The sequence below is a fragment of the Stenella coeruleoalba genome (genome assembly GCF_951394435.1).
Source record: "Stenella coeruleoalba genome assembly, chromosome: 5".
Classification (NCBI taxonomy): Eukaryota; Metazoa; Chordata; class Mammalia; order Artiodactyla; family Delphinidae; genus Stenella; species Stenella coeruleoalba.
Genome location: NC_137150.1, coordinates 143,088,814 through 143,108,077, shown reverse-complemented (window position 1 = coordinate 143,108,077; position 19,264 = coordinate 143,088,814). Strand labels below are relative to the sequence as shown.

Sequence of the window (19,264 nt, the reverse complement as noted above, 5' to 3'; positions counted from 1 at the left end):
AAATTAAATATTTAAGAAGCAGCCCCTAAAGGTCAAAGGAAGCAGGTGAAGCTGGCTGTACCCAGCTGACAGCAGGCAGAGCGAGCAGGTGTCCCAAGTGACCTCAGAACCCAGTGCAGCGACTCCAGCAAACCACGGAGGAAACAGGACATTCATGGGACCCGGGAGGTGGGGCCCCCGAGGGATCAAACCACGGAGGAAACAGGACATTCACGGGACCGGGAGGTGGGACCCCCGAGGGATGACGGTTAATGACGCTCAGACGTGCGGCCCCAGGGCAGGGAGAGCTGAGGGCTGGGTCGAGTCTCTAAGCTTCTCTGGGACCAGGGGCAGGTGGGCCCCGAAGGGACCTCTGACCTGGCTCTGGGAAAGGGGCCCCAGAGCCCACCCAGGGGACAGGAGGCGGCCGGCCACGAGAGGGGAGGAGGACAGGTCCACCCTGGGGGCAGCGGGCAGTCTCCACGGAAGAGGTGGCCTCCCAGGGGCTCGAGAGGCCCCGCCCAGCAGGCAGACGTTCCTGTGGCCGGGCAGGAAAGCCCAATGGCACCGTCGCAGTGACCAGTGCCCAGAGGGTCTGTGGGTGAGCAGAGGCCTGGGCCACGGGCTGGGGTTGGGACAGGGCCTTCGGGAAGACAGCCGGGCTGCCGAGCGCGGCTGGGCAAGGACAGGGCAGTGCCCGGCTCTTCCCCAGGACGTGGCCCCGGCCAGCAGCAGCAGAGGTGTCTGCAGGCCCCCACCAGAATGCCCCACACCTGCCCCGTGTCCAAACCTGAACTCGCCTCTCAGCGCAAAACTGAGCGGGGAGTTCGGGGCACGTGGCTCTGGAGCGGCAACAGCCAAGCGTCCCAGCAGTTACTGCCCCGCCCTCCCCGCCAGCATCACCCACCAGCCGGGACCTTGTCCAAGCAGGGCTGGGGCCCGCGGGGCCCAGCTGCCCACCTGGCCCGCAGCACGCGACGTCTAACTCAGGAGCCCTGTAGCAGAGCAGCCCCCCGAGAGCCTCCATCATCCCCCAAGGGCCCCCCGTCACCCCCCTGCTCTTTTCTGGAAAATGGGGACCCCGCCTACTCCCAGGGCTGGGTCTGCCCACGACAGGGGGCCCTTGCCCAGCCCCGGCGCTTGGGGTCTCCCCGCTCCCACCGGGTGTCCCGCACCCTCGCCACACCAGGACCCATCACAGCTCTGCAGGGCCGGAGCTCAAAACACACCCTCCGCCGCCTTCTCATCCCCGAGCATCTCGCCCTTGGACATCTGACCTTCACCTGGTCCAGGGGTCAGGCTCCTAGCGGGGAGTCCTCCTGCCCCCCCCAGCTGACAGCCGCCGCCCTGCTGACCACTTCCCCCAGCCGCTTCCACACGCTCAGCGCAAGTATAAAGAAAGCACCTGCTGCCCTTGCTGGGCCTGCGGGCGGCTCGCAGACACCCTGGCAACAAGGGCCTGGCGAGGGGACACAGGCTGCTCCTTGACGTCCAGAGGGAGGCACCAGCCATCTGCCCAACGCACCCCGACAGGAAGACGTGCCCAGCGGCATGGAGGACTCCAAAGTGGACGGCCCTGCCTCCCCGAGGCCTCCGGGCAGGTGTGGGGTGTGCAGGGGCTGGCCTGGCCCCCAACCCGCCATGTGCCCCCAGAGCAGCCTGGGCCACAGCCCTGGGACGGCCCCTCCTGAGAGCTGCTTCTTGGTGGGATGCCACCTCCGCTCTGGGGACCCCTCCCGGGCCTGGAGGGGACACCATGGGCACCCTGCCTCGTCCAGCCTGGGCTGTGGAGTGGGCACTTCCACACAGGTGCTCCCGTGCAGTCCCGTGCCGGGCCATCACCACCCCTGGGATGGGAACTCCCCTCCCGGACGCGGGTGACAAATCCCCCAGAGAGGCTGCAGGGTTTGGTGCTGAGGCCAAAGGCAGGGGCACGTGGTCAGGGACTGGCGGCCGCCCCAAGGGCCAGAGGGCAGGAGGCCTGCTCTCCACAGCAGGGGCCGGCCCTGCCTGCCCAGCCTCCCTGGAACCTGGGGGGGGACGTAACCCAGCCCTGGCCAATGAGCTGGGGCTGGACATCCCTGGGTGGGCCTCTGAGGAGGACTTACAATGGGGGCAGGGCAGGCTTCCCCGTCCCTCTTGCGGTCTGCCCCCCGCCCCCCACCTCCCCCGGCTGGAATGTGCTGTGATGGGTGGGGCGCTGGCAGCTGTTTTAGCACAAACAGGAGGAGAGACAGTGGAGCCCGGGCTGCTGACGGCACTCTGCAGGCCTGGACTGCCCGCTCCCAGATTGCAGACCTGGACTGCCCGCTCCCAGATGCTCGCCGTAAGGGACAACTCTCCCGCATGTTAAACAATCGGCCACGATGACCTGGGTTTCCTGTCACGAGCGAGCAGCCTGTGGTGGGGACTGGCAGATGACCACGGCACCCCTCTCCCCATCCTGGGCCTCAGCCAGACAGCAGCCCCAGCCTGCTCTGCGGTCATCCGGGGGCCAGTGCAAACCGCCCTTGCGGGCTGCCACCCAGCCTGACGCCTCCAGGACCCCAACCATGCAGATGCAGAGCCAGGAGGGGCCCATCTGCCCTTGGGGTGTGAGTTCAGCTGGCACGGAGCTGATGCCCCCGTCGCTCACACCTGCCACCGTCCCCCTGCCTCCTCCTCCGCTGGGCCCCAGGCAAGCCCGGACTGGGCTACAGGACAGTTGTTCCTGCCCTACCGGACACAGCTCCCCGTGTGGAGGGGTCTCCTCTCCCTCTGGTGGGGTGACTCGGGCCGGCCACAGATTAGGCCAGAAAGGGTTGGCTGAATGAGACAGAGCTGCAGGTGGGCCCTGCCAGGGGACGGGGACGAGGGCACATCAGGGAGGCAGAGGGAGGGCTCGCCCGCTCGTCCCCGCAGGAGCCCTGCAGCCAGAGGGCCGACCTGCGCCTGGTTCTCTAATTAAACATCGCTAGTGATTAGACTCTGCTCCCAACCCGGGAGAGACGCTGACTTGGGAGTAACTACCGCTGTGCTGAAAACCAGATGCCGAGGCAGGAGGAGGGCGCTGCGGGGGCGGCGTCCCGGGGCCCGTTCCTCCCGAGTCACACGAGCCCTGTGCTGCGGCTCGCCTGGTGCTGGCCTGAATTGAGGGCGAGGTCACGGGGCAGCCAGAAGCTCTGGGTTCCCGAGAGCCCAGCGCCGGCTGTGGGGAGGCTCCCCATCTCCAGCGCGTCTGGGCCTTGCCCCCCTCCCTGCCCCACCCAGCGGATGCCCACTCAAGACACATCTGGTGACACCCAACGCCAGGCACAAACAGGGTCGGGCCCGCCGACGACTCGGTGCGGGTGGGCGGCCACGGGGAAACCCACGCGGGACCCTCTGGACAAAGCCAGGAGCAGACGCGCAGGGTCCTCCGTCGATAACCCCGACGTCCGAGGGCGTGGCCCCCACACAAGCCACCCTCCAGTCCCCGGGGCTCCTAGGCCTTCCACCTCCCACCCGCTGGGCCCTTCCTCCCCTGGCCCGCCCTGAACCCCGCCCAGCACGGCGGCAGAGGAGGGATTTGCTGGGGGCCCCAGAGTGACCCTGACCCTCTACCCAGAACACCACCACCCACGTCCTCCCTCTCCCAGGGCCCTGCTGCCCCCAGCCTCAAGTCCCCTCTCCCAGCTGCTCCCATCCTGCCCCCCAGCCTCCAGGCAAGCAGCTGGCACCCCCTGCTGCGTGTGTACCAATGTCGCCTCTTCCCTGGGGACCCCGCCCCACCCGCTTCCCCAGAGGGCGGTGCTCGACCTTCCCGCACAGCCCCTGGCTTCCTGAGCCTGGCACCTGCTGCTCCGGCCGCCGGATGACACCCCTGGTCCGGACACTCTGCCTCCCCCGCGGCCCCTCAGGGGGCTCCTCCTCCAGCCCCCCACTCCCTCCCACGGGCCCGGCCCAGAGCCCCTCCAGGGCCCTGCCGGGCGGGAACCACAGCCCAGGCCCACGAGCCCTGCGAGCCTTCTCCTGCTGTGTGCATTTAAAATGCACACAAAAACCATGGAACCGTTTGTCATTTAATTTTATTACCAGATAGTCCAAGTTCATTCTGCAAAGATTAAAACCACAGACAGGGCTGTGGACGTGGAAGTCCCTCCAGCTCCGAGACCGCAGCCAGCAGGCTCCCAGGCTGGCGAGGTCTCTCCCACCCGCCCGCCTGCCTTCACCACCCACCTGTGCCTCCCTGATGTCGGGGAGGCGGCGTCCCCACACGCTTGCAACTTCTCAGGCCACTTTCCGGGGCGAGGCCCGAGTCCGCCGCGGTGGACAGTGGCGCCAGTCTGGCACCGCACGCCCGTCCTCCCTCCCCCCCATCCCCCCCAGCACAGCGGAGGGGAAGCTCCTGGCGTCTGGGCAGAGGTCGGGGGCCCTGAGCAAGGGCATCTGGAGAAGGGGGCAGAGCCACGCCCAGCCACGGTCAGCCTGGAGCCACTGGAGCACCAGGAAGCTAGAAGGTTTTTCTCTTAAAATAATACACAACGTGCAGTCACTGTTGACAAACTCAGACAAAACAGAAAAGCGTGAAGAGTGCCCACCGAGTGGCCGCACCACCTCCTGGGGGGCCGGCACCGAGCTCCACGGACATCCTGGATTCTTCCAGCACTTTATTGCAAAAATAAACGGGTAGTCACAACACTACCACGTCAACTGCCTGTCTCACTTCAGTAGACCCGCCTGTGCCGAGGACAGCAGCCCCGTCGCTTAGGGGCTGGTGGAGCAGGGCGACAATGGCAGAGTTGGCCCCCTGGGCACCTCCTCGTGGGCGTCCCCGGAGCTCAGGCACGCCCCGCGCTGCGTCAGGACTGCCCACTGCCCTCCAACCGCACCTGCTGGGCCAGCTGCCGCCCGATGGCCTGCAGGGGGCTGGCTCTGTAGGCCGGGCTGGCCAGCAGCTCCCGAAACCGCGTCCTTTCCTCCTCCCTGAAAGAATGGAGAGCAGAGGTCAGCAAACCCCATGCCCGCAGTGGGGGGCTGGGGATGAGCCGTCAGCACCCCCAGGACCAGCCTCGGCTCGGCCAGCCCGCAGGGACACCGGCAAAGGGTGGTCCAGGACCAGGATGAGGGGTGGGGAGTGAGGAAGGCTGTGCGCTGGGAAGCTCTGCTTGGAGCGTCTGGGGGGTGGGGCGGGCTGAGGGGGGTCTGAGGCCCGACGGGGGCTTTGGGCAGGACGGGAGTGGCTGCCGGGGGCCTCCTCGTGGTCACAAAGGCCCCTCATCCCCGACTGTGACGGTGAGTGGCTATCGAAGGCAGCAGGTGGCAGGCGCCCTGCACACACGAGGCCTCACGTAAGCGGCACCTCCAGCAGGAACCGGGCACAGGGGCTCCGGGCCCCACGGCGGCCATGGCGATGGGGGTGCTGCAGTGGGCCCGCCCCTCCGCAGCAGAGTCCACTGCGGGGCTGCCACTCTGTGCCTGTCCCTACAGCCAGCCAGCCCCCGTCTGGAGCTGCACGGGCCCACAGCCCAGCATGGCCACGGGGGCCTGGCCAGAACCGCAGGGCAGCAGCTCCAGCACAAGCCCACACGAGCCCGTCGTGGCACCATGGTGGGGACGGCCCTGGCCTTGGGCGGGAAAGATGGGATGGAGGGCCCAGCCGTGCTCTGCCCCCACGGGTGTGTGACCGAGGGCAAGGCCAAAGCACACTGGGCCCCAGCTTTCCTTGCTGCCAACGGGGAGACTTGGACTCCACCGGATGACTGACTGCCCGGCCACATGTCCACACACGCAAGAGGCCTAGGATCTGGGGCCCGAAGCGGCCCCCCAAGAGCCAGCAGCTGCTCCCCTCACTGCGCTGGGGGAAGGGGCTTCCTGGCCCCTGGAGTCGGGCTGGGCCCAAAGCTGGCCCTGGCTGAGCTGTCCCCAGCACCCGAGGGACCGGGGTTAGGGGACGCGGCCCAACGCCTGACAGTCCCGGGGGTGGGCCGTGCAGAGGCGGGGCCATACTCACAGGAGCTGGAACCTCTGCGCCGCGCTCATCCGGCTCAGCTGGGCTGCCCGGGGCCTGATGGCCGCTCTGCTGGGGACACAGAGAAGACAGTCAGGAGAGCATGCACCCACCTGGAACCTCCAGCAGAGCACCTGACTCAGGCCACGGTCCATGGTGCACGCAGGGCTCTCCTCCCTGGGGGCCTGGGGGCACGTGCGGCCTCACGGCGCCACACGGCAGGAGGGACCCGGCAGGGGCGGGAGGGCCCAGAAAACCAGGAAATCCTGGGTCGACACCTAAGTTTAGCCTCCAGACCGGGAGCCCTCATCGTGTATTCGTTTCTTCGTAAGTTATGAATGAAAGGCGTTTCCTGTCTCCGCTCCCCGGGTCCCGGCCGCTCTGGGGGCGCTCCGTCCCACTCCAGGCCAGCCTCGGTCCCAGGACACTGCGGCCCTGTTCGTCCGACCGCTGACACCCTCTGTGTCTACCCGAAAGCAGTCCCCCGCCGACCACCCAGAGCTCCCGGGAGGCCCCACCCTTGCCGAACCGGTGGGCCCGGGCTCCCTTCCCCCAGCCAGCACCCCCAGGAGACAGCCACGCGCTGGGGCATCAGGAGGCCGTGGGCCTCCACCCCCGTCTAGCACAAGGTAAGAAGGCTTCCCACGGCCGAGGGCACCAAGGTGTGAACACACACCCAGGAGTTCCCTCGGGGCCAGGGGCCAGGTGCAGCCAAGCACAGTGCAGTGGGGGCACGGCTGGGGGGCAAGGAAGGGCAGGACCCTCGCCCGAGCCTCAGGGCACGCCCAGGGCCTGTCAGGCCACTCACAGTGGGAGGCAGGACCCTCCCCAGTGGTGTTTTCCACTGTGGACAGATGCAGGCGGGGTGGATTCCCCAAGGCCGCGGGCTTGAAAGGAACTGACCCCCAGCACTCACCCCAGCGGCCCGGGCAAGGGCTTTCACACCCGACGCCGGCCCCGGCCCTGCCCGCCCGCTCTGAAGTCCCCCCGGGGAGGGCCCCAGCTCACTTACGGTGGCCAGGCCTGGCTCTGACCGCACGGCCGAGTTGGGTGGACAGGGATAGAGACCTTCCTGCCAGGACCAACTGCAGCTCAGAGCACACTGCCCGCCGCCCAAGTGTCCACGGAGGTGCCTGGGCTGAAAGAGGACCCCAGCCCTGGCTGCCCTGGGAGGAACCTCAGGGAAGCTGCCCCACCTCGAAGCCTGTTTCCCCAACTGTAGGACAGGCCAGTGCGTTCCTGACAGGCTCTCTTCGGCCGGCACTGAGCGCCCAGGTGCGCCCAGGTGGCTCCCAGCTTTGAGGCTCTTGTGCCACTCCCTGCCCCTCCCCCTCTGACGTGAAGGAGCCCATGTATCACACCCAGCCCAAGGGAACGGGGGCCTAAAACCAAGCACCAGCGGACGAATCCCGGAGGCCCCAGGGGCCGAGTGAGCCCTGCTGACGCCAGGTCCAGGCTCCACGCGTGAGGCCCTCCACCTTCGTCCGCTACGACCTTCGGGCCGCGGAGGACCGACGTCCTGGGGAGTCCAATCTTCCCTGATGAGCGCGGCCCATTGGCAGCGGCACTGCCCACTCACCGGCTCTGGCCTCAGGGGCCCCGCGGGCTCTCCAGGGGGCCCTGGTGCCCCGTCAGTGCTGGGCAGCGCCCACCCGGAGTGTGGGGAACACCTGGACCCGCTGGGCCCACTCAGAGCCTCGGGCTCCCCCCCCCGCCACCCTGCAGGGCCACCCAGGTTTGGGACAGGCTGGGAGCAGCCCAGGGCCTCAGTCAGGGTGTCCCAGATGGCAACTGGGGACGGAGGCCTTGCACTCGGGATCTGGGTTCCCAGGCACAAGGCTGCCCCCAACACATCCCACCCAACTCGGATGCCCGGGGGCACGTCCGGAAGCCACCTGTCAGCTGGGCCATTCGTGTAACCTGCTGCTTGCAGCAGGCACCCCTGGCGTGCGCTGCCCTGAAGGGCACCGCCTTCTCTCAGCTCCAGGAAACCCTGCCCTTGTGAAGACACAGAAGGGGCCAAACACTTTGTGCAGCAAACATCCCAGGGCTGGGTCTGCTCTAGGAGCTGCAAGACTGAGGGCTGATGACATGAGGACCCCGACCTTGCGAATGGGGCTGGGGGCTCCCAGCCAGGTGTCACTTGGCCAGAAGGCCACAGGAATGGAGTGAAGGGACCACAGGCAAACCGTGCCGGCCTGCTCGCCCATGCCCCCCAGGGGTGGAGACAGGTGGGGGTCCCTGCACGTCCTGGGCAAGACCTCTGTGCTGCCCCCACAGGGAAGGAAGACTGGAACACTCCCGGGCCCTCCCACGGTCTCCTCCCCCGGCTGATTTAATCTGTATTCCTTCTCCGTAATAAACTGTAACTGAGTGTAGTGGCCTTTGTGAGAATCATCAAACCTAAGAGTGATCTTGGGGACCCCAGACTTGTGGTCGGCATGAGAAGTGAGGATGGACTGACTGTTCCCCGAATTTCACAGGAACACACCTGGGTCAGGACACACACGCATGTCCCTGCTGTCAGCTGAGAGGGCCTAGAAGAAGCACACCGCAGCCGCGGTCGGCACACCAGCGCCCAGATCTTGGTTTCTCACACCACTTCCAACGGAAGAGAGCCGGGCTCCCTGGAGAAACGCTGACTCTCGGACAGGAGCAGGAAATGCCCGGGATGAGCCTGGAGCACCTCGTGCCAGAGAGGGAGGAAAGTGCTCGGAAACAAAACACAACAGCCTCCACGGATGGGTGTGTCGGGGGGACAGCGGAGCCAACCGAAGGAGCTGCCAGGGACCAGAGCTGGAGCCGGTTCAGCAACAGAACAAAGTCGTATTGGATCATGGCCCGAAGTATAAAATGAACACCCACGGGTGCAAATGGACATAAATGAGTGATTGATAAGGAAACGGGGGAAGAGGGAATCTGCTCTGCGGGAGAATCCACGTGGTTCTGCAGACACTCCATCCTCGGGGAGGGGAGGGGAGCGTCCCGCCTCCTTGGGTGCAGGGTGTGCACAGCGACCTCCTTCCAGAGGACAGTGGGGAAGGGGGGAGCAGCTGCACAGCGGAGAGACCTGACACACACACCTGCGCCAGGTGGCCAAGGTCAGCGTCCACGGTGCAGGTTACGTGACAGCACGCACCCCGGAGGGGACGTGATGAGACGGGCCCTTCCCCTCTGTGGTCTTCACTGAGGGACATCCTGAAAAATGCCTGACTGGTCCTCAAAACTGTCAAGGTCATTAAAGACAAGAAGGTTGGGGCTTCCCATGTGGCACAGTGGTTAAGAATCCGCCTGCCAATGCAGGGGACATGGGTTCGAGCCCTGCTGTGGGAAGATCCCACATGCCGCGGAGCAACTAAGCCAGTGCACCGCAACTACTGAGCCCACGTGCTACAACTACTGAAGCCCATATGCCTAGAGCCCGTGCTCCACAACAAGAGAAGCCACCGCAATAAGAAGCCCGCGCACCGCAACTAGAGAAAGCCCGCACAGCAAGACCCAACACGGCTATAAATAAATAAATAAATAAATTTATTATTTATTTATTAAAAAAAAAAAAAGACAAGAAGGTCTGAGAGACTGTCACAGCCCAGAGGAGCTCTGAGGGGACACGATGACTACATGCCATGTGGGGTCCTGGATGCGGTCCTGGGACAGCAGAAGGACACCAAGGAAAACTGAGGAAGTGTGAATAAACTGTGAGCTTTTAGTCAATTATTATTTTAAGCTTATTATTTATAAATCAGTGTTGGTTCCTTAACTGTGACAAACGCACACGCTGATGTAAGACGTCACAGAGAGGAAGCCGCGTGCAAGTTGCACTGGAACTGTCCGCATTATCTCCGTCATTTTTCTATTTACATTCAAACTGCCCTAAAATAATGTTTACTTAAACGAACAGCTCCCCAGTGCCAAGAGGCACTAGATGGGGAAACGGTGACCTTGGTCGACCGGAGGCTGGGGCTGGGAGAGCAGCTGGGCCCCCGCAGCCCCACGCGGCCCTCCTCGGGCTGCTGGCCGCGGTGTTTACACAGCTCTCTCCCCTCGGGGAGCCCCGAGCACATTTTTCAGATGAGAAAACTAAAAGCAGGGAGAGAGAGGATGCTTGACCGGGTCACATTTTTGTTCAAGAACCAGGAATGGAATGTGCATTTTGGGTTCTGGTTCTGTCGCCAAATCTCAGCTCTGGTGGCCACTCCTTGTCTGGACCTGATGTTCTGGGCGATTCCATCCTGGAACCGGCCTGGACCGACCATCTGGCTCTGCAGCCAAGGGGCCCTGGGCGTGTCCCCTGCCAACCCCGGATCCTTCCCCCTCAGAGGGGAATTCGGTAGGAGAAAGAATTATTTCAAAAAGGCAAAATGAGAGACAACACAGTAAACGACGGCGGTCCAGCAACCGTGACAGAACAGAAAGGCCCTCCAATTGCTGCCCGTTTGCCCTAAAGCTGAGGTCGTGGTCACACCTGCGCTGGCGCCTCCCAGCCAGGCCAGGCAGCCTCACCCTTGCTCGGAAACGGCAGCCCGGGCACAGCAGAGGGACGTGCTCTCCTAAAGCACACAGGACTCAGGGAGGCAGGAAGGGCCCCAAGAGGACGGCAGGTCCTGGGAGGCAGGCAGCAAAGGCAGCAGCTGCGGCTGCTGGGAGACAAGCAGGAGAGCACGGAGCCCGGCGGCGGCCCGGCTGAGCGGCTCTGGCCACGCGGCGGGAGAGCAACAGTGCTGCCCACGTGCCACCGGGCTCCCGCCCCCGAGGAGGCCCCAGGGCCCCTGGCTCACGGCTGGGCCTGGGACAAGGGTGTCCAAGTCAAGACGGGCCTCTCCGGGGTCAGTGCCCAGCCCAGCCACCCACCTGCTCGTCCTCCCGCCCTGGACAAGGCGGCAGCCCCGTGGCCAGGACACTCACCGCTGGCCACCCATCTGCAGCTCCAGCAGCTCGGGCAGGGCGTCTCGCAGGGGCTGCAGGTCCCCTACCACCACCGTGGCCCTGCGCCTCTGCTCCGCCTTGCGCTCCTGCTCCGCCAGCCTTGTGGCTTCGATCTCTGAGGAAGGGGGATAAGGGGTCAGCGAGAGGGGACCCAGGAGGACAAGCGCCCGGCCGCCGCCCTCAGCGACAGAGGGTCCCGACTCCCAGCCCACAGAGCCCGAGCTCGGCCTGGACCCCGGGGGCGGGCTGGCTGCCAGCGGTCTGCTGCCCTTAATCCCGGAGGTGGCTGTCGAATTACAGGCTGATGAGGAGACGGGCTCAGGCGGGGAGCGGCCCCTGGGAAGGCCGCCGGCCGGCTGCGGGAGCAGGGCGGGCGGAGGGAGGGGCCGCACAGGCAGAGCAGCCGGCCCCTCCCGCTCTGCTTCCCTTGTGCCTCCTAGGGACACGCCCAGGAGGGAAAAAGAGGTCCCCACGGGAGACGTCAGCAGGCAGGAGGGTCCCCAACAAGGCAACAGGGTGCGAGTGGCCAGGTCCAAAGCGAGAGGAAACATGCACCGCGGGGTCTCAAGGGGGCTCCTGCACTGGTGGGGGGGCCTGGGACAGACCCTGGGGAGGGGGCGGCACGGCCCGGGCGTCCAGGGTGCCGAGCAGAGGGCAGGGCACGGACGAGCCACCGGGGTGAGGCTGTGGCGGCCGGCAGGGCTGCCGCCTCTACAGAGAAGGGGTTCGGCAGGGCCTGGACGGGGACGTGGCCTCAGGATCTGACTTTCATTTTAAAATACATGTATTTCAAAATTGCTAATAAAACACGTACTCAAATGCATGATTTCCCCAGTGTGGCTCGTGGCAAACACCAGCTCACTAGCTTGTGTGCAGACCTTGCTCCAGGGAAACTGCCTGAATCTGTGACAATTGATTTGCTGACTGTTCTGCATTAGATTCCTTAAAAAAAAAAAAAAAAAGGCTCTGCTACTAAAAAGCTTGGAAATGAGGCTCTGATGTGATAGATTTGGGACAATCAGACTGGAGCCTGAGAGGCTCTCCTGCCTCCCAACTGCACGAGGTTTATTGGGCTATAAATAACCAGGCTGCAGACTCTGAATCACATCTAAAAAGGGAACTGAGAGCACCTTCCTGACAAGCAGCCGACAGACGCACAGCCCAGCCGACAGAGGCCTGGAGACGCCAGCAGAGAAGCGCCAGCCGCGGCCCAGGTGGCCCGACGCGGGGCGTCTCCCTCCCGAGGGGCTGTGAGTCTGCAGCCGGTCCTTCAGGCGCTGTGGCCGCCCGGCCACCCCTCGGGGCAGGTGCAGGAGGCGATGGCGGCGGGCACGGCACCCAGAAGGGCGGTGATGACACCAGGCACGGGGCAGGCCAGGAGGACGGGGACCTGGACGGGGGCCCCACGAGTGAGGACAGACTCAGGACAGCCCACCACCGATTATTAGTACAAAGAACACGCGTGCACTCGGCTTGGCCCCGGTCCACCCAAGCCCCAGGAGGTGTATGAGAAGTGAGGGATGTGTAGCGACCCTTAACAGGCATTTCCAAAAGAGAACACTTTCTGGAAACAAGGTGCGTGGGAGGCCTGGCAGGAGCAGCTCGCCCCCAAGCTCGGAGTCCACCCTCGAAGGCCCGCGCCGCCCAGAGCAGCTCGGAGAGGCCCACCCGGACAAGCCAAGTCAGGGACACACCCCCCCAGGTGCACCCAGACTGGGAGAGTCCAGGGGACCCTCAACTCACCCCAAAGAGCTGAGCTCTGGGGACGAAGACCGCCCGTCCTCCCGGGTCCTCCTGCCCTGGGCCCCGGGCCACCCCTCCATGCCAGGGATGTTCGGATGTATAGGGTGACAATTCAGTACTGTCCATGCTGACGGGATAACAATCTACTCAGTGCCTCATCGAGCCGGGTGACTCTTCCCAGAGCCCTGGCTCCCAGGAGGGCCGAGGCAGTAGCGGGGGGTCGGGGGGGTTCAGGCAGGGGAAGGGACAGGGTGCCGGCCCGGCGCCCAAGCTGGGGGACCAGGCAAAGCAGGCCCAGCTCACAGGAGGACGGAGGCAAACGCCAGCAAGTCAGAGCCAGAGCCTCTTGGGTCCAAAGCGCGCGGGGCCCACCTGGGACGCACCCGAAGCACGCGCGAGCACAGCACAGCACGGGGACGCGTGCCGGGTGGCCGCTGCAGCTGCTGCTTCAAAGGGAGAGACTAGGCACCACAGAAGTGCCCGAAGAGTCTGACAGAGTTCACTGTCCACTCAGGGTAAAGGTCACAGTGCAACCAAGAACGGAAGGAACTTCCTTAATTTGAGAGAGATCATCTACCAGAAATTCCACATCTTGTGTACATCAGGCAGACTCTCTGATGAAGCAGGCCACAGAAGGGATGGCGGGCACCCCCGCCAACCTGGCCAGGCGGCTCCGAGCCCAGAGAGGGCACGAGCGCGGCTCCCACACCGGCCTCAGGTCTGACGCAGCTCCAACTCCAACAGGGCCTGTAACTGAACCTGGGATCTAATTCCAAACCTTATTTTTTAAAAACACTAAATGTGTAAGAATAGCCAAAACATTTTTGAAAAAGAACAAGAAACAAGAGAGCTGGCCTACTGGATATTAGAGCAAATTATGAAACGAGGGAAATTCCGACAAGGAGGCGTCAGGGAGGTGGGAACTCGAAGAGCAGGCTTTGCGACCAGCCATCCTGGGTAAAGGGGGGGGCGGTCCCTCCCTCCCGCTACTCCTAAAGATTACCTATGCCAGAACTGAATACTACAAATGAGACAATTTCACTGGCGTGCGGGATGCTGAACGTGGGAAACTTTTATGGGCTGAAACCTGTGTTTCTACGTGCTGCCCAGGAGGGCGGGCCAGACCCCTGAAGGGCCATCCATCCTGGTCATTTTCTCCTTGCTTCCTGGCCCACATTTGCTAACCTGTAAGAAACCGAAGGGAAGTTCCTTATAAACAGGGCCCGAAACAGAGCTCGCATGAGGACCACTACCTTTATGCACCGTCCCGGCCTGGGGTTACTGACCCTGAGCAACGCTGGCTCACAGGACACTGACCACGGCCCAGTCCTCAGCCCGTGGAGACTGGGACCAATTCTCACCCCTTCTAGCAACACTGCAAAGGTTCCGGCCACTGCAGTAGGATGAAAAGACGACATAAAACAGAGTTTGAAAAGAAAGTGGTAAAACTGTCTCTATTTTAGTAGCATGATCATTTATGCAGAAAATTCTAAGGAATCTCCAGGATAACTACCAGAACCAACACAATTTTAGCAAGGCCAGAGAATACAAGCTTAATAATCATTCATAAGCAATTAATGAATAATATAATAGCAAAAACCGGAAAATGAAGCTTTTGTGAATTTCATTTATAACGGCTTCAAAAACTGTCAGACAGCAATGAGCTTATCCAAACCCCACAAACCTAAGACCTCTGCTCTGAGAACCACGAACACTGACGACAGAAACTAAGGAGAACGTAAATAAAAGGGGAGACACCACGCTCATGGATGAAGACCCAATACTGTTAAAATGGCCATTCTCCTGAACTGACCTATAGACTCAGAGCAATCCCTGTCATTGCTATCATAGGTTGTGTTGGTGGTGGTGACGTTCAAGACATTGACAAGCCTGTGATAAAATTCATATGGAAATGCTATGAACCTGGACCACCCAAAGCAGTCTTGAAACAGAGGACCTGGGACACAGGACTTCCCTTATCTGACGCCAAGACCTGCTTCACAGCTGCACAATTGAGACAGCCTGGTACTGAGAGGCTATCTGACTTTTCACAAAGACACAAAACTGATGAGGAAAGAAAAGTCTTTACAACAAATTGTGCTGGAACTGGAAAAAAAAAAAAAAAAAGAAGAACCTGAACCAGGACTTCACACCACAGACAAACATTAATTCAAGATGGATTACAAACCTAAACGAAAAAGCCAAAACCGCAAAGTTTTTAGAAGAGTAGGATTTATCCGCCTGACTTGGGACTGGGCCATTTTCTTAAACAAGACGCACACTAGCCCCGTAAGGAAAAAAGACAAATCAGCCTCCTCAAAATTAAACTTTTGTTCATTAAAAAAAAAAAACTGTTAAGAAATTCAATAGGCAAGTCCCAGTCTGGGAGAAAATTATTTGCAAAACACACCTGACAAGACTGGTCTCCAGGACGGAGGAACTCCTTGAGCTCAACAATAAAGAGCCCAGCAAGAGCCTCATGAAACAGACCCTGGGCCTCAGAGGGCGCCCCAAGGGGCAGCAGCACGTGAAAATGCCCATCCACCATGACAACGGGCACCTCACGCTCAGCAGCTAGGACTGCAGGGACAGACGTGCCGGCACAGCCGCGGAGCAGCCACAACTCTCCCACGTTGCTGGGGGCGTGAACGCGCAGCCACAGCAGAGACGTCTGGCGGTTGCTTATAAAACTAAACATACACCTGCCCTATGACCCAGCATTCCATTCCAAGTATTTACCCAAGAGAAATGAAAACATATGTCCACAAAAAGACTTGTAGAGAATGTGCATAGCAGCCTTATTCACAGCAGCTAAAAAGAGAAAACAGACCAGGTGTCCATCCATAGGAAAGTGGACACCAAACGGTACGTCCACATAAAGAAACACTTCTCAGCAACAGGAGGGTGCAGACTACGGCTACACGAAGCACGGACGAGCCCAATGCCAAGCTGAGCAGAAGAACCCAGACAGAGAAAGAGCACATCCTACGTGACTCCTTTTATACGATGTCCAGAGCAGCAAAACCTAAACTCTGACCTGAAAAAGACCATATGGCGGCTACCTCGGGGGCAGCCGGGACTGGGGAGGGGCACGGGGCATTTCTGGGTGATGGTGATGGTCTGCACCCTGAAAGGGATTCTGGTTGTACAGGTGTAGGCATTTGTCATAAATCACTTAAGATTTGCATTTCATTGCATGTAAATTTTACCTCAAAATAAAAACTAAAAAGAACCATAAGCAAATATTGAACTCCAGCGGAATTATTTGGGAGAAAGCGTGCTGAAGTCTGTAATTTACTTTGGAACACGTAGCTAAAACACGGGTTGGTGTTTGGACAGACAGATGAACAGACATGTGATAAAGAAGTGAGGTGCTCACTGTAAAACGTGGATGGTGGGCATAAGGACGCCCACTGTAAAATGCTTCCTACTTTTCCGTACAAAACTTTTCGTAATGAAATACTAAGTAAAATCAACTGCGGAGATGTAGCTAAAGCTATGTTCAGAGGCCGACATACAGCCTTTCATTCCTACACAAAACATACAAAAATAAATACGTCACTAAAACAAACCTAAAGAAACTAAGAATGGGGTACTAAAACAATAGAAACTAACAATTTGGAAAACAGAAGAGTAGAAATGACAACTAAATACAAGAACTCTTGGCATGGAAGAGACAAAATTAACCAGAAATTAGAGAACGGGATACAAATAAAGAATGATAAACAGGATATTAAAAAATGAGAAGCCAACAACTCTGCTAATAACTGTTGAAATCTGATTAGATTAGATGTTTTTATAGGAAAATGAGTGACCAAGATTAACTCAAGTAGTTAGAAAAAGACCAACCATCATGGAAGAAAACTTAAACGTCTTCAAAAAATTGTAGCCCATGGGCTTCCCTGGTGGCACAGTGGTTGAGAGTCCACCTGCCGATACAGGGGACATGGGTTCGTGCCCTGGTCCGGGAAGATCCCACATGCCGCGGAGCAGCTGGGCCCGTGAGCCATGGCCGCTGAGCCTGCACGTCCGGAGCCTGTGCTCCGCAACGGGAGAGGCCACAACAGTGAGAGGCCTGCGTACCACGAAAAAAAAAAAAAATTGTAGCCCAGGAACGTTCAGGGCCCCAGTGCTCACGGTCTATTAACTTTTCCAAATCCATTTTACAAAGAATATTTTGCACAACTCCATGCTAGGGACTGTGAAAAAGAAGATGGATGAATGAATCATTTCCTTAAGAAACATCCAAAATGTGAAAGAAAACTTAAAATTAACAATTGTGGAGGAAATTGATAAATTTCTCTAAAAAATTAAAAGCATACAGTTTCTTTAAAACCATCAAGGAAAAAATAATGCAGAGGGCTTCCCTGGTGGCGCAGTGGTTGAGAGTCCGCCTGCCGATGCAGGGGACACGGGTTCGTGCCCCGGTCCAGGAAGATCCCACATGCCGCGGAGCGGCTGGGCCCGTGAGCCATGGCCGCTGAGCCTGCGCGTCCGGAGCCTGTGCTCCGCAACGGGAGAGGCCACAACAGTGAGAGGCCCGCGTACCGCAAAATAAATAAATAAATAAATAAATAAATAAATAAATAAATAAAATAATGCAAATCATGTTCTGTGTGAGAACATAAACAAAAAACCATTTCAAATTAATTTTAAAAGTCAGCAAAACACTAAAAAGACAACCGTAAGAAAAAAATTTCAAAACAATCTTCACAAGAAAATCTTTAGAAAAAATCAGATGCTCAGCATCAAGAAATATAAGTATCTTTTCCAAGCAAAATTAATAAGAAGAAATCCACCCCACAGACAGGTGCTCGGAAAGGAGGGAGCCACCAACCCCCGCAGAGCGGAGGCCCGGGGTCCCCGACCCCACCAGGTGGGTGAAGAGCCGCCTCTGCTGGGGACTCTGTACTGTCACACGCCCGGAAGAGGGCCTGGAGGGACACACGCAGAACCAGAAAGTGGGAAATTTAGTAGGTATCATAAAACACCCGACCCGCACGCACTCCCTTTGCAATGCCTTCCACGGGAGAAGCAGCTTCCTGCGACGTTCCCGGTGGGGGAGGTCGGGGTTGAGGCAAGGCCTTGCGGACACTTGTACAGGTGACAGGGCCAGCCCCTCCCCCCGCGGGGCCGCCTACTTGTCACATCGCAGGCCCCCTCCTCCAGGGCCCCAGACCACCCAAAGCGGGCTCCGAGCCAGCCCGGGACAAGGCCCCACCAAGGACAGGGCCCCACCAGGGACAAGGCCCCACCAGGGACAGGGCCCCGCCAGGGACAAGGCCCCACCAGGGACAAGGCCCCACCAGGGACAAGGCCCCGCCAGGGACAGGGGGAGCTTACTCTGCAGCCACCTCTCGCGCCGCAGCTTCAGCTTCTCCTTCTTGGGCAAAACAGCCTTGGCCTTGGCACCTGCGGACAGAGAACACAGGGTGAGCAGGACAAAGCCAGGAGCCCAAGGTGTGCACACAGGTGTAGCTATTCAGGGTGCCCGGCCACCACGCCTGGCCCCGGCTGCAGGACACCAGGCCCCCCAGGCAGGGCCGCAGCACACCAGGCAGAGCGACGCCAGGCTGCCCCGCTCGCTGGGCCTTAGCTGGTTTCCCCAGAGGTAACGCGGCTTAAGCCCAGGCCACGTTCCACCCGGGGCGCATTCTGTACAGGATCCGACTGTCCCGCAGATTCCCGAGCTGGTACAACACACCCACGGCGTCTAAGGAGAAACAGCGCAGAGACGAGCTCCGTCAGGGCGGCGCCCCGGGTCAGCTGGACTCGTCAGTTCAGGATCCCCTGTAAACGCCCGTAACCCGTGACTCCCACGGGGAGCTAAGCCCTTTCCCAAGAGTCAGATCCCACACGCTGCGGCCGTGCCTGGAGCTGGCCTGCTTTCCTCCCCACTCACCCCGACCTCTCAGCCCAGCAGGAAGGGGAGGCGCAGGGCCGTCAGTCACCCTGTGCCAGGTCGGCGGGCTGCGGGCAGGTGTGCAGGAGGGTGACGGGAGGGAGGGGCTGCATGGCAGGCGCCCTGCAGGCGTCAGCGGCCGTGGGACTGTGGGTGAGGGAGGGGATGTCCCCGGGCCGGCGCGGGGCCCAACCGCCAGTGGGGTGAGGGCAGCATGTCTGGGGCAGGAGCCTTAGCAAGGGCAGCAGCGGCAGGAGGCAGCAGAGGCGCCTCACACGGGAGCCTCGCACCCGCCCTCAGAGATCCAGGGAGAAGTCCTCTCTGCCTTGCTCCTGATTCTGAAATAATTTCAAAACAAAAGAGTCTACGACCCGCAGAGACTGACAGAACCGTAAGCGCATGCGGCATCTGAACGAGCGGCAGGCTGGCACGCAGGTCGGGACCCTCCCCGCGCCACCCAGGACCCCTGCCCAGCAGTCCAGGAAATGGGACCCGGCACGCTGACCCTGGGAGGCCCAGGGGACTGGGAAGCTTCAGTCTCGCGGAGGCTGCAAGCCCGAGAACCGGGGAGCCTCCGGCCCAGGGCGGCCAACAGACGCTGCCCCCAGGGGCACGGGAGGGAACAAGCGGGAACGGGCACTGCGGGGCCAGGGCACCTCAGGTCTGCTCACCTCAGCATCCCGCCAGGGACCCCAAGGGCATCTGGAGGCTCCAAAAGCCCAACGAGCCCAACCCCCAAGGCTAGC

At 60.8% G+C, this 19,264-nt stretch overlaps 1 protein-coding gene across 2 annotated transcripts in view; it reads right to left on the bottom strand.

Moving 5' to 3' along the window:
* Positions 1-3,749: 3,749 nt before the first annotated feature.
* SLX9 (SLX9 ribosome biogenesis factor) overlaps positions 3,750-19,264 on the bottom strand; it is a 29,226-nt gene continuing 13,711 nt past the window's right edge. Inside the window, exons 3-6 of one of the 2 annotated variants that reach the window (XM_079923199.1) lie at positions 17,960-18,028; positions 10,853-10,988; positions 5,951-6,019; positions 3,750-4,923 (exon numbers count right to left, since the gene is read on the bottom strand). In XM_079923199.1, the coding sequence (XP_079779325.1) occupies positions 4,800-4,923; positions 5,951-6,019; positions 10,853-10,988; positions 17,960-18,028 (398 nt within the window). In that variant the 3' untranslated portion in view covers positions 3,750-4,799. The remainder of the gene's footprint in view (positions 4,924-5,950; positions 6,020-10,852; positions 10,989-17,959; positions 18,029-19,264) is intronic. The other variant, XM_079923200.1, reaches the window with a different exon arrangement.